Source organism: Topomyia yanbarensis, chromosome 2 (genome assembly GCF_030247195.1).
Source record: "Topomyia yanbarensis strain Yona2022 chromosome 2, ASM3024719v1, whole genome shotgun sequence".
Lineage (NCBI taxonomy): Eukaryota > Metazoa > Arthropoda > Insecta > Diptera > Culicidae > Topomyia > Topomyia yanbarensis.
The window spans coordinates 6,552,037-6,567,474 of record NC_080671.1 but is presented as its reverse complement, the minus strand read 5'-3'; the positions used below and the strand labels follow the sequence as shown (position 1 = coordinate 6,567,474).

Below are 15,438 nucleotides of genomic sequence, written 5' to 3'. Positions count from 1 at the left end.
GGGCCCCCTTCAGAACTCCGGGCCCGGGGGGAAACACCCCGGTCCCCCGCCTCTCGGCGGCCCTGCCCATGGATAACCCCAAGTTTGTGGATTGAAAATCGGTTGATGATTAGCATGAAAATTCTATTTTCCCGTGACCAGTTGTTAATTTTGGACACAAAATGTCCTGTATTCATGCAATGCACAAAAGATTTTTTTCAGCATTGCCAATGTCCCAGCGGAACATGGGAATTGCATACATGCAGTACTTTTTGTTCGGGTAAAAAAAAACTTGTCACAGGAAAATTCCAGTAAATTATAAACCTTTATAAACCTTTTTTCAATCTTGTGGAATCTAAAAACATTTACAAACTTGGTATTATCCATGGGTGTTATAATTTTCAGGATCCGTCGAATAACAGTGGAGATATAGCACTTAAAATTAGCGTTACGATTAATTTTGAGGTTTGGTGTTAAAAAAACATTAAGGTGATATTTATCGGCACTCATCGACCACTGGAGCGGCGGTGTCTTCATCGGTGATGCTGGGAAAGGTAGTGGCAGTGTTGGTTTTTCCAATTTGTTTTATTACTTCTTCCTTTTTATTTTTATCTCATAATGTCTATAAATGAACAATTGCGAAAGTGGATACAAAGTGCATGCCGTCCTACTATAACCACTTAACACTACCTAGGTCTGTTAAGATTATTCAGCTACAGTTTAACAACTTACAGATTACTTTTGTTCTAACCATGAAACATCTCACACATGGCTTACCCAAAGAACCCTGTGTCATTGTGGAAACGGTTACCAAGATATCGATCCTATCGTTTGGTCATGCTTAGAGCCTGATTCTGATTACAGGAAAACCAAAGCAAAACTTTATGAAATTTTCTAGGCGCAGGGATGCCACTGACGAATATATACTACTGCGATTGAAATCGAATTCCCGCTTTCTCCGAGTTTTTGGTCCTTGTTCGTGTTTTTTTTCTCTTCAGCTACTGTAGCTAGCTGGTTGTGCGACCTTCGCTGTGTATGCGACTACCGCTAATAGCGGAACTTGTCGATATATGAACCAACCCGGAGAAATCGACCAATTTAATTCACATCTCTTCATTTTCCATTTGACGACATTGAAACGAATTTTTACTCAGCTACTGAATTCAACATCCACTCTTCCTTTAGAATCAAGATTGATAATTTCTCTAATCAAGCGAACTGAAGCTCAACAATTAATGAGGCTATGAACAAATATAATTTTCACTCTGGAAAGCCAACGCGTGAGTCGACACTAAACAGTAATTCATCGATTTGTTCACGGGCCAGTGACCATGATGCTCACCTTGGTAAAGCAGGCAATAGTTCGAAGTCCGAACGGGCGAGATTCGCGTGACACAATCCAGCAATGTACATGCTCCGATAAAGTAACTCGGCGACACCAATATCAACAAAAGTCACCAGCTTTCATCCGATAAGTCCAAACCATTGCCATCGCATTAGGATAAGCATCAGTAGGGTAGCATTCCAGATTGGTGGCATATTGTGATGAACTTACTATGCGGTTCAACAATAAGATAAATTACCTTTATTCTGTTCTTATTTAGTATCGTAGAAGAATGGCGGAAAAATCATGTAGTCGATGGAAAAGACTCAAATTTACTTAAAGCAAGTAGCAAAAGATCTCTCTGTTAGACTCAGTTCAGCAGTAGTATACAACATTTTCATTCTGATCAGTCTATGAATGTTGTTATTTAAAAGGAACTAGTCACTATTAGAGAATTCCAGTAAGCAATTAGTCGCAAACCCTTAACGTATAATATTGCTCTAATTCTAAACTTACTAGTCGAACCATGATTCGATTTCGTTACGATCTTATCAGTACCCATAATTACTGTGCATACGGGGCATTATGTGTTTGTGAACATAACAATTATTCTTTTTGGATTCAACGTCTATGTGGTGGCCAAGTCGGCTGTCATATACTGATGAGACTAATTCGAGGCGTTAATCATAACATACATAACATATAAACCATTATGAGCTAATCGACGGAACTTTCTTCGTTGATTCGATACATTCCTTTTTGTAGCGATAATGGTGGGCATGATATTTCTATAATTAATGCACTGATTAATTGGTTCTTTTCTTAACATATTCGCGTTAATTCGCGAATGAAGGATAATTTGGGTAAAAATTGTATTTTTTATGCCAATTTTTGGTAACAAAAGGGTGAATTAGTGACCAAAGCTTGGTTCATTTTCACAATATTCATGTAATATCATGTAACAAATGATTTAGTTTCGTCCAAAACTGTTGAGATTTTCGCGTTTCGTAATTTGTGCAGGCAGGGTACGATCACCGTCGCCAGTGGGATAATCATATGTTCTTTCTGGGATGTCGCCATACCCAGGGATAGCATAAGGGTTAGTGCATTGGGCCGGAGTCTCAAAGGTTGCGAGTTCGAGTCTCGCCTCTGGGGGAAATTTTTTTCACATGATTGCTTAGCTTCACTCACCATTTCCGATCGTTTTTCCCGTTGAATACCACCAGTCCTAAATAAGGTATTGGCACTTAAGTCAAAAAAAACAATTTGAATTATTAGGAGAAAAATTGTAATCGTAAAAAAAACTAAAATTAAATTTTTTTCCGCTAAGGAGAAATATAGAATAGTGTTTAATTCATCCTGATGGATAATCTCAGCACAATTGAAGCACTACGATCAATGAGTGTTGATAATCACGATCCGTTCATTTTGAGGAAGATACGGGAATATCTGAGTAACCTAACACGAAAATGCTATCATTTTACCTTAGTATGGGTCTCCACCCATTGCACTATTTCGAGCAATGAGAAAACTGATAATTTAGCCAAGATTGGTGGTTAAATAGATGACTGACCTATCACTTTCAATGAATGTTATAGCGCTTCTCGTCAGAAGACGCTTGCAAGTTAGCAAACATCTTCTGACAATGGAAATCTTGAATGGTGACTACACTCAATTATCCCTAAAGTATCTACGAAGGCGTAATTCCCAAATTTGGATGTAAGCCGGGACTTCATCCGTGTGATGTCTAGGCAGGTCATTTCCAGTCATTATACGTTGGATACACGACTCCGCCGTATTTTGCTCGCAGAGGGTAATTATTGTACTTGTGGAGAGTGTTCCCACGACATTGAGTATGTTGTTTGGTCGTGCACTGAATGTCGTGCAGTCAGATTCCAATTAGTAGATTAATTACAACTCTGAGGAAGCCCAATCAATGTTCCTGTTAGGAACATTCAGGCTTACCGCGATCCTCTATACATGTCTTATCACATAATAAAAACAGTGTCTATCAAAATTTAATTACATTTATCCTCTTATGCTTACATCCTAGACTAATCACACATCAATTAGATTTTCCTAAAATATCAGATTTGATTAAAATTCAGTTAACAGCAGAAAAAATGTGAATAAATATACTCAAAAATATTAGATCGAAATGAAATACAAGAATCTAAGAAAAAGTGAACTTTAAAACGATGATGATTATGAACGTGCTATGTAAACAAGAAACTTCGGCGTAAAAATACCTACCTACAATATTAGAAAAAAATCAGTTTTTCACAAATCGCCATCTCGTTTGATAGGTCGTACTGGTGTGCTCTGATATTAACATGTTTATGCTTATGCGCGATAAACTTTGGCGAAGTATAAGCTTCTCATATTAAGGGGATGAGGCGTAAACAGGGTTGCCACATATACAGATTATTCTGTATTTTACAGATTTTCTCGAATATTTATTGACACAGAATCTGTATATACAGATTACAGATTTTTATCCAAAATACAGATTTTACAGATTTTTCTAAACCTCAATCGAAATAAAATTCATGAGAAAAGTTTATGACTACCCGTAGGCCGTAACATAATTTTTATTATCCATCCTAATGTCAGGACCAGCTCAGCTCAGCTACTCGCCGCCACGCTGTTGGCTGCCGTACCCAGTAAACAAAAATGACGGATGATTTAAATGCTATCCAGCGATAGGCTATTGGAAATTTGTTCTAGGCTATCCGCCGCAACCGTAACATGCCGTTTACTGTAAAACAGTGTGGGTAGTTTTGATACGTCAAATTCATCTTGTCCAGACCTTTACTAGAGGAACATTGCTGGCGTTGTTGTTTCGTTTGTATTGGTTGTGCCTGTTCGTGCGAAAGTCGATTACTTTGTGAGTTGCAATTTCACGTACTTCCTCCAAAATTCCAAACATTAAAATGGCGAAAAAAACACTCGATGCTTATTTTTTCAAAGGTAGGTTCTGATAATTAAAAATGTTTAAGGCTTTAAATTTTCATCAAATATAATTCACAACCGATGCAACAATAGTTGATGGCAGTACAGTTTCGATTCCATCGATGTCATCAGTTCCAGTTGGAAGAACAATCAGTTCAAACTCCTTAACTCCTCCTCTTTATGTAAATATTACATTTGTAACTTCATTACTGTAACATATATCCATTTTTGGATTTTCGTTTTAGCAACTTTCGATGTCAGTACAGAAGTGCCTGTAAATCCTACTAAGACGACGGTTTCAGTTCCCAGCAAAATATCTTACGAATCTAACGGTATTTTTGACTAACGAAGATGTTCTTAACTCAAAACTGATGTAGAACTATTTCTTTCAGTGGAAGCTTTTGACAGTGCTTCAGAAGATTCAGTGACAGCAAAAATTATGGGCAGAAGAAGCCTGAAAAGAAAAAGAGGCAGAACAACAAAAGAACCAAAAGCAAAGGTACGTCAACGTTTTTCTTTGAAGTGGATTGATTCGCCAGATCTTGTATGTTTTGAGGCATATCGAAATGATCCGTACCACGCCTATTGCAAAACCTGCCTAACAAAAATTGGCATCGCTCGAGGTGGGAAATCGAATCTAGGCACACATATCGCCACGAAACGGCATCGGGACGCAGCAAGTAAAGCGGAAGAGGGATTTGAATCCGAATCGAAGATAGATGATTCCTCTCTACAAGACAATGTAAATGAGGCTGAACTTAAAATCTGCGCATGGGCTTTGGAAAACAACGTGTATTTTACTGCAGTTGACAAGCTCACTGACCTGTTGAGAGGACTCACCATAGATTCTAAGCTCTTGCAAAAGCTAAAGTTGGGAAGAACCAAAACGGCGTCAGTTGTTGAGTCGGTTATTGCTGCGACTCAATATGATGAACTGGTCGAACAAACGAGAAGTGATATTTTCTCCATTATCGTCGATGAGTCTACCGATTTTAGCAGCAATAAAACGCTTGCAATTGTTGTCCGGGTAATGGATAAGGTATCTTTTTGTGCCAAAGACCGATTTTACACTGCGATAGAAATTGAGTGTGCAGACCATACGACACTGCATTCGGTTATAGTTTCGGAGTTTGAGAGAGACAACATCAATTACAAAAAGAATCTTAGAGGATTTGCATCAGACGGAGCATCTGTTATGATGGGTCGGAACAACTCAGTGATGCGTTTGTTCAAAAAAGAATGCCCGAACATGATATCTATAAAGTGTACCTGCCATTCACTTGCCTTGTGTGCTAGCTATGCTTGCGAAAAGGTTCCATCATACGATGAACAACTGATGCGTGATATATATATATATATATATATATATATATATATATATATATATATATATATATATATATATATATATATATATATATATATATATATATATATATATATATATATATATATATATATATATATATATATATATATATATATATATATATATATATATATATATATATATATATATATATATATATATATATATATATATATATAACTATTTATCAAGCAGTACTAAACGATCAAAAGAGTTTAAAAAAATACAGGATATTGTAGACCTCAAACCGTTGAAGGTTCTTCATCCATCCGCCACTAGATGGCTTTCTTTGGAAGCTGTCATTAATCGAAACATGGAAAGATTCGACGAACTAAAGTTTTTCTTCTCGTTCCAAGTAAAATATAACCACAACCCAACGGCAAATCGCATTTTAACTCATCTCAATGATCCTATGACGAAACCGATTATGCTTTTCCTTAATTATATATTACCACTCATCAACAACGCTAACCGAACTTTTCAGTCAGATAATTGTCAGTTTTTTGAAATATACGAGACAAAAACTATGTTGGCTTTGATTTTGGGCAACTTGTGTAAAGAGAATTATGTTCAGCGGTTTACTGGCGATGATGTGGATGTTACTGATTTTGAATTATTTTTGAAAAAACCTGAAGACGTTTACGTCGGTATTAACGCCGAGGAAGCAGAGGAAGCTTTGGGAAATGCTGTTCAATTAACATTTAAATCAATTTGTCGCGATTTTTATATCGAGTTGACCAAACAGATTTTAAAACGATTTGACTTCAAGGATCCTGTAATTAAAACAGCCGCATTAATAAACCCTGGAACTTTCATTAAGCTACCAAACCTAAACGGATTAATGCGGCAATTTCCAAGCTTTCTCGAGGGGATTGATAGGCAAGAATTGGACAATGAATTTAGACGACTGAAAATCAATCTCACACAAGATAAAACGATGGAGATGAATACAACCTGGCCTCAGTTATTGGATACTAAAAGACGCGATGGTTTGTTCTTATATCCAATGTTACGATGCTTCGTGCGAATATTTTTGATTATTCCACATTCTTCGGCATGTGTGGAGAGAATTTTTTCGCCATACAACGCTAACAAATCGAAAGCTAGAAACCGATTGGCTTCCCATACGATGGATGCAATTCTGAAGGCAAAAACCTATGTTATGAACCAAGGAGGTGCAAATAACATAAAACTTACAAAATCAATGAAAGGTAAGTTCAATAAAACAATGTATAAACATCACACAGAAGAAAATTTGAATAAATAATAATTATTTTACATGCTCATAATAAAATGTAAAATCTTCATTGATTTGCACTATTCATTTGTATTGCGTATTTTAATTTATTTGGAATACGCCCCAACAATCGCACGCTCCTCTATTTTTACACGAGTTCCAAATCGAAATATTAAAAAAAACAACTTATGGAACATTTAACGGATTTTTACAGCATTCACAATCCTATAAGTTTGGATGAACCATATGTTTATAAATAGCCCGACATTATCAATTTTAACAAAAACAAAGGCAATCAGTCAAAAATCTGCACTTGGCTATCAACGACTTCGACAAAACTAAATTTTCCGAATTTTCCTTGGAAAGGCATCGAAAATGACCGACATAAATTTACAATCATTCCATTTACCAAATTGTAAAAGAATGGTATAAATATCTGTTGAACAGTTATACCAAAATATTTGTTTCACCGAATAATTAAGATTTTATTTAAGATTATAGCTAAATTATTCATACAGATTTTTAATACAGATTTTTAGTTCAGCGATACAGATTCACAGATTTTCTAACGAAAAAATACAGATTTCAATGTGGCAACCCTGGGCGTAAAACGAAAATAAAAATGTATTCTAGTGAATAGGTCCAAATTTAAAAAAAAACTCTAATTCTGCTCAAACTTGTATGGATGAGTTTTAGGGTACTTTTTGGGTCTATGATATTAACCTAATCTGTTAGGTGTCTTTTGAAATTCGCAAAATAACGCGTTTTTCAGAAACCGTTTTTCGAAACAGAATTGTAACTAAATTCTAAATTCTATCATTGTTGGATTACTCAGACAATTTAAAGATCATCTATTTGAGACTGTCCCCTTAAGCAAAATTCGTTAATAATATTTTTTTCTTTTAAACTTTTTAAAAAATATTTTGCACTAGCTTAGGTGACTTGTTGTCTTTTTTATACTTACAATTCTTCAATATAAAAAAATGTGCTTGTTGAAAACAGCTTGGGATGTTGCATTCGATTTGTTATTTCATGTGGAGACCATCTTACTCTTACACCTAGTCAAGTTTGATGGCCCGCAAGAAAAGATATTCTATTTAAGCTGATGAGAACTCAGGAATACAAATAGGGTTTCCGTATTCGGAATCAAGCGTAAATCCAGCGCAAGCTTAGTCCTAGCACTATGTAAGTGGCAAATTCTGAAAAGTGGTTTTACCCAATTTGGTCCTTAGTAAAAAAACTTGGTTACCTTCCTAATTTTGCTCCTTAGAGATAAATATAGCATAGAATCGCCCAAAACAGCGTGCTCACTGTTTCTGTTTTGTGAGCTCGCAATCTCATACCCAAAAGCAATTCTTTTTGAACATGGATCTATTCCGGCACAGTTTTAGCCCTCGGGAAAAAATCGATGACTCACACTAACACACAAAAAAGGCTTTGTTAATATTTGGTTTCATATGATCGTATCACCCTTCACACGCAATGTTACCATTGCTGTACTATATTTTAGTTTGTTCTACTCACTTCTCCGCTGCAATGAACAACTCATGACCTAAAATTTCTAGAAAAAAAAATCGGCCATCAGATTCCTAAATTAGAACCGACGAACATCTACTCGCTAAAACACCTCTTTATTATCCGTACTATGACGACATGGCGTAAAATCGTGAAATGGCATATACAATCTTCACATTCATGTGATGATTTCGTTTGCCTCCCCGTCTCCGGCCTTCCAGGATTGTCATTGACGTATTTTGATTTATACCATTTTCCTACTGTTATTAATATCCAGTTTGTATGTAATTGTTGGGAACTAAGCCTCACCAGAAAAACATATTATGATTAGTAGCACTTCGAATGAGCTATATATACTTCTCATCGTTGACACAGCGATCATAAGAGGGACAGCATGAAGGCGTTGGTATGTGTTATATAAGTTATATCTGCACTATGTAGCCAACAGCGTGTAGCTATGGGGTTCGATATTGTATTGCACAAGTATGAGGTTGGTTGAACATTAACGAATCATTTGAGAGCTTGTCGCTCTCAGTTCGAGAGTGAAAAAACAGTTGCATTAACGCTCCCGACGATTCGTTTTAGGTGATATGATGACCCGCTTATAAAAATAGCGTATTATCTCGCTACCATCAGATAAGGACAAAAACTCGCTATTATTCTATTTTGTTTCGACACAGCTAACTCCTGCAAGCATGACTGTTAGGTGAATTTGTATCAAGTGGTTTCACATTTTCGTTCTCTGCACTGCTTCTGTTCGTCGTTGGACTTTACATATTGGTGCTCGATTCGTGTACTTGATAAAAGAGCAAATTAAACACCTCCCAATGGGACGGTGGTACCACCGAACCTATCCTATCGTACCGTTTTTGTGCGCAACAATCCCGGTCGTGTCGATGACTGCCGGCGGCGGCGTGGTTGCAGTAAGGGTGTACGGAGAGAACCGATATTCTGGGATATTCCACAATTAGGCTCTCGTGTTTTCACCCACCCGGGGTTTATTTACAAACGGAAATGATAAACGATGACAGTCAACAGATGCAACTGTAGTCGTAATGGATGCATCGGTTTTTGTTGTTGCAGTTGACGAATCGTGTTCGTTTTGTTATACCAACTGTTACGCGCAATTGTTCTGAAATAATAGTTGATTCGTGATTAGTGCTAATGTTGGAATCAGTTGTATTATTTTTTTTTTTTTCGTAACACAGCTTTGTGTGCGCATTTATTTAGACAATCTCTTTCCCATTACCGTGATTGCTATTGGGCACCCTAACGCTTTAATTAAAGCTTCAACCAAAGCCTATTAGTTCAAGAGACTCATGCTATTTTCCCGCTGTATCGTTCCCAGGGGAGAACTTTTGAATACTGTGGCCACTTTGGACACGTCTGCTGCTATTAAAATACCCAAGGGAACGGGTATCACACTTTCGTCGCCCTACAGGGGACGTTTGATGCTTGCTAGCTCCTTGTCGGTTCACTTGATTTGGCAGCTTAACGGTTTTCATAAAACATTCAGTTGATGACGGGTTATCAGAGTCACCCTTTCACTCTAGGTGGTAGTGGCTGGTGTATGTAGAGAAAACAAGGCACTGCTTTAAAGGCAAATCGAGATTGGATTAGGAGCCCAGTTTAAATCCGCATAAACACGGTACGGTGTGACAGAACTCAGCTGGGGGTTGTTGTCGGATGTTGATGATTACCTCTTATTATGGGTTCGTGGGAGGGGAGGGCAGCGTAGCCGCAATCAGTTCACCGTTGGAGATGAGATGGCTGCCGCAGTGAGTTCTTTGCTTGCATATTGAATGAACTTTCACGGACGGACGCTAAGGAAAGCGGGAAGTTTTGCCATTAAGCTATTTACTATGGTTGCTGGTACACACAGCTTAGGACGCTGCTATTTTTCAATTTCAAACTGCTTTACGGTATCGTGCTGGAATGCCATTTCAGTTTATAGGATAGAGGACGTCTTGCACAGAGTGTAAATAAAATGTAAATGTGTAAATGAGTACTCAGGATGTACCATGATAAAATAATCCAACAAACAAAGTAGTAACGTACTAAGAACGGTGAATCATCCTAAAGCATAATCGCGCAAGAGATATTTAAATTTAATTTACTTATAAATGTTGAAATATAATTCTCTTGACTTGCCGGTTCAGATAACAGAAAAAAATGTTTTATTGAATCAGCTTCGACGTTTCGGTTATTTATTTCAATTTTTTCAAGGAATAGAAACTAGGTCTTTATGTTTTGTGTGTATGTAACTTGATGTTATAGCTTGGGAATCCAACATGTGAGAAACGAACACATAAAAAAAATAATTAAAGCATACCATCTATTTTTGGTGCCTCATACCACATTTAAATTAGAACAGTATAGCTCATGAAGTATTAGAATCAGTCTGCTTTCTCATCTAGTATAGATCAGAAGTAAAAAAAGCACCGCTTGAGAACAGCACGCCAACAACCTGCACCGCCCCGCTATAGTGTGTACGTGATACTATAGAAACAGCAAAGTCCCGTTTCCCCTTCGAGTGAAATGAGTAAGTCACAAAATAAATTTCGCCCATTACGGGAGAACACAATCGCGAATGACTGTATGCAGAACTGTCGTAGACAGTGTCGTGCACGAAAAGGAACATTTGATCAAGATGAAAATGGAACTTGTGCTTACGGAAGTGCCTTACATACAACTACATCATAGGAGACAAGCAGTACTAAAAACGTCTAACTGCTTAGCCGAGGCAGAATCATTCGTAGTGAAAAACAACATGAAACACGGTGTTAAATATGAAACGTCAAAACCAATATCCACGTGAATATGGACCTTGATCTGGCAGTACTAGTACGGGTTATATTAAAAGATTCATGTCAAAATAAGGAGAAATGGAATCCGTCAGAATTACAAACGACATTTGGAGAAAATTTTTCCCTGGCATTCTTAACGGTGTTTGGGTGGTGCGAATGCGGCTGAACTAATCTATACCGGTTTCCTTGACTTTCGAGGGCAGGTCATCTCAAGGTGTTAACTACATACAATGAATTTTGTCTACATACCATAGGCAGATTCCCTCGTACCAGTTCAGTAACCAGCACACTACGGTAAGCTATGCGGCAAAGCAACTAAAAAAACTCATCTACATTTAACACCATCGAACAGTCTTCGACATCTGCTGATACACTACAAACAGCAGGCCAAAAATAAATGCTGAATAAACAATATTCCACGGTATCCCCAAGCCAATAGCTAGCATACCTAGGAAGAAATAAACAAGAAAGGCTATTCCAAAGTCACTTGGAAGCACAAAAAGCACCAAACATCTAACAGCGAAAATCAAAACTACTGTAGCAATGACGACATGGATGCAAACATGAGCGAAGGAAAAGACAGACGGACTGATCAGCAAGGACAAACGGTGTATTTGACCATAGCTGACCATAGACAGAAAATTAATACAAGATGTGGAGAGCCGTGCGCCCAGAATAGACGATGGTAAAAATATTTGATTTTTTCTATTACTTTGATGAATTGAAATTTCTTATTTCCTTGGAACTGTATATTATTCCTAAAGAGGCGAATGACCCTGGGGGTTGAAAGGTCAATAAATAAACATTAAATACTAGAAGTAGAAGTTTTGTTTCTTCAGAAAAAAAACTATCACAATAAAAATTTTTTTACAATTTTGAAAAACATTGCGCAGGTTGATATCAAATATCAAAAATGTTTTTATTCGCGTACAACTTTAAAAAAATTAAAAATTCCAGCAACATCCTCTAACAATTGTTTCTCACACATTGTTATATTTCTCCAGAAGAAGAAAAAAAATGGCGAAAACAATTTTTTTCTTCATGGGCAGAGAATTTGGTAACAACAAATTCAAGTTAGATTCCGCGTATAAGTTCGCGTAAAATTTTATGATTTGACAAGGAATCTGTCACTATGGTAAGAAATCAAACGTTTTCGTGGTGGATATGACAATAAACTCGAAAGTATACACAAAAGGATTGACTCAACACATACATAGATTTTACCCATAATTAAGTCCCACGATGATCCAGTTACGTTTCGGTCAGATCTACCCAACTGATATTACAATAAGCACGTTCTTCAACGGTACAACAACCGAGTTCATAGCAAAAGAACTGAATCCACGGAATTGTCTCCAGTTCCGTCCAAAAGAGGAGCACTAGACGAAAATAAAGCAAACCAGTTCACGAGTAACATTGGTCGAATGAAGAATTGGTGGAATCAGCCGCGACTGAAGAAGATGGACGCCGGCTAATAAGCACCATCATGAGCTGAAAAGTGCAATAATTTCTTTGAAATAATGATGAATCATTTGTCAGTTATATTTACAAAATAAAACCTCAGCAAGAATTTCGATTGAAAGAAAGGTTAATAAAAATACATGCATTAGAAATTGCTCAATTTCTAGTTGATCTAGTCTTTAGTTTTGATATTATTTCACACATCACCAATTGTTAAAAACAAATTGTTAAAAAAACTCTACAAACAAATAATAAAGCAATCAATCGTAATTAACAGTTTAAAAATTCTGGAAAATCGTGAATGATTACTTGGACGAGACTCAAGAAAGTCGAAAGCTGAAGCAACCAACTAAAGATCCTTTGTAGGTCTGGGATTTACGTTCTGGTACCGGTAGTACCGATACCGAAAATCTCGGGAATACCGGCCCATTTTTGATACCGAAATGCCGGCACTGACTAAAAATCAGTACGTTTTAAAATGTCGGCATTATATGTTTAACATTTATAACTATTGCTGCACTGAAAGGGTTATTTTAACTTTTTGTTCAAAAATAATTGTAACGATATTGTATTAAATTTGCATCTACAACCAGTAAAAAATAACAGATAATATGATTTTTGTTTAAACGAAGCTCGGATTAGTTCCATTCATTCACGTCTGTATTACTATTAAATCTTTATCTATAAAAGAACGAACACCGATTTAATACCAGTAACCTAATCATTTTGGCAGGCGCATACATCGTTTCGAATGGCGCCATTTGTGATTTGGTTACGGGCGGAAAAGATAGCAGCTTGCAATAAGAGCTGGTGGACCTGAGGAAGGAGCCACGGTCGATGGTAGAAGAAAGATTCATTCTTTTTAACATCTACCAGCGATCAAATTGGAAGGAAGTCGCACTGGTAAATAGTAATCGACGTAGAAAGCAGCCTAAGAATCAAAGAAAGTACCGCATCAGAATTTTTTGTCAATATGTATATATTGTTTATATTGTTCCAAGTAACATATTAAACATGCTTTGTTGATCAGAGTACTGATTAAACGTGTCAAGTTGATCACTAAAATGATGGTTTTGAAGATTTAATTTCACGCTGGAGTATTTCTGGCTCTTCAGATTCAGATACCTGTATTTGATCTTTACTTCCGGTACTTAGGACATCAATATCGTGAAACCGATTCTCACCAAAAAAGATCGGTACTAGGAACCCTACGTGGGATGGCTTAATACATACTACAATTAGTGTGTCAAAATGGTAATCGGAGCTTCGCTACGCTTTGTGAGGCGCAACATCAATGTTAATCTGTTCCAAAATAGCAGGTCAACCCAGATGACTGTACCATATCGTATTCCTTCGCAAAAACAATCTTGAAAGCATTCGCGAAGGGCAGTGGTGGAGTCTTAAGCACTAGATGTACACCATTGAAGCACAGCAGAAACATCAACAGTTCCAAGTGGCTTCCTTGGAGTAGTCGTGATGATGCCCGTCCATTGGACTGAAGACCATATGGCCGAATTGACATTAGACCGAATTGACGTTAGGCCTAATGGATATTAGACCGAATGGACGTTATGTCGAATAGTCAGTAGGCCGAATGGACATTAGGCCGAATGGGAAATAGGTCGAATGGACATTGGGTCGAATTCTCAGTAGGCCGAATACACCAAAGTGAGAACCAAATAGGGCAGTGGAAACTGAATACATGATTTAAAACATTGAGTAGTTTTAAATAAAGAATGATGCAGCGATTTTTTAAATTTCGAAACGAGATGTTTAGCAAATAGTTTGTTCGCCATTAATATATATTTATATTCACGCGGCAAGCAAACCAAAACTAATTAGTTTATTATTCTTTAAGAATTTGTGATATAGGCGGAATGGAATAAATAAATAAAGTTATCGCCTAATGCGGTTACGGCACATCGCTTCTTGTCGTTTGCTGTCTGACATCGCTGCCGATCTGTCGAATTTATAGATTAATGTTTGAGTAATTCGAGCAAACGGGTGGATCATAGATTTGCTTGCGAGGGGCCGCCGCTTCCGGCGGCGCGTCGAACTTCTTTTAGTCCTCATAGTTCAACAATCGGCTTTTTGACCTTCGGCCCAAAGTCCATTCGCCCTAATGTCTATTCGACCCAATAACCCTGCATTAGTCCTGATTAATGCGGGAGGTTGACCCTTGACAATCATTATTCCTCAGCCTGTGAGATAGAACTGAAACCACTGAACATACTTCCGTTCATTCCAAATTTCTCCATTGGGAATATTGTTTTACCGTACCGAAAGCAGTAGATAAGTGGTTGTAAATAAAATCAAGTTGAGCGTGACGTTCCATACTCTCCATTATATAGGGATAGACACAGTACAGAATCAAATTGCATCACTTTCAAATAGCTGTTACTTTTTCCAGAAGCTGTTTTATATTGATATTTTGGGTGAAATTCATTCAATGTTCACATTGTGTAAGTTTCACTAGCATTTTTGCAACCGTTGCGATTAAAGCAAAATATTTCTGCAAAATTAAAAAACGTACAAAGTCCAAAGACCACTGAATCGTGTTGAAAGGCAGAATACAGTGGAGAAATCACGAGTGCTGGAGCTGTTGACGAAACCGTATTGTCTCCTCATGGATAACGATACTTAAGTGAAAGCAGCTTTTCGATAGCTTCCTATGATCCTTTTCTTCACTGCTCGTCATAAGTTCGGCATCCCTGAGGAAGCTAGAAAACAGATTATGTCTAAGTTTGCTAAACAATACATGGTTTGGCAAGCAATTTGCTCGCGTGGAAAGCGG

At 37.2% G+C, this 15,438-nt stretch overlaps 2 protein-coding genes across 3 annotated transcripts in view; one reads left to right on the top strand and one right to left on the bottom strand.

Annotated features, from left to right (window-relative positions):
- The window catches only part of LOC131682974 (tRNA-dihydrouridine(16/17) synthase [NAD(P)(+)]-like), a 310,819-nt gene that overhangs the window by 131,893 nt on the left and 163,488 nt on the right, over nt 1-15,438 (bottom strand). The gene's annotated exons all lie outside the window — the stretch shown is intronic.
- Nucleotides 4,822-15,438, top strand: part of LOC131678468 (uncharacterized) — a 35,551-nt gene continuing 24,934 nt past the window's right edge. The window contains exons 1-3 of the mRNA XM_058958645.1: nt 4,822-4,828; nt 4,897-5,598; nt 5,795-6,835. Coding sequence (XP_058814628.1) covers nt 4,822-4,828; nt 4,897-5,598; nt 5,795-6,835 — 1,750 coding nt within the window. The remainder of the gene's footprint in view (nt 4,829-4,896; nt 5,599-5,794; nt 6,836-15,438) is intronic.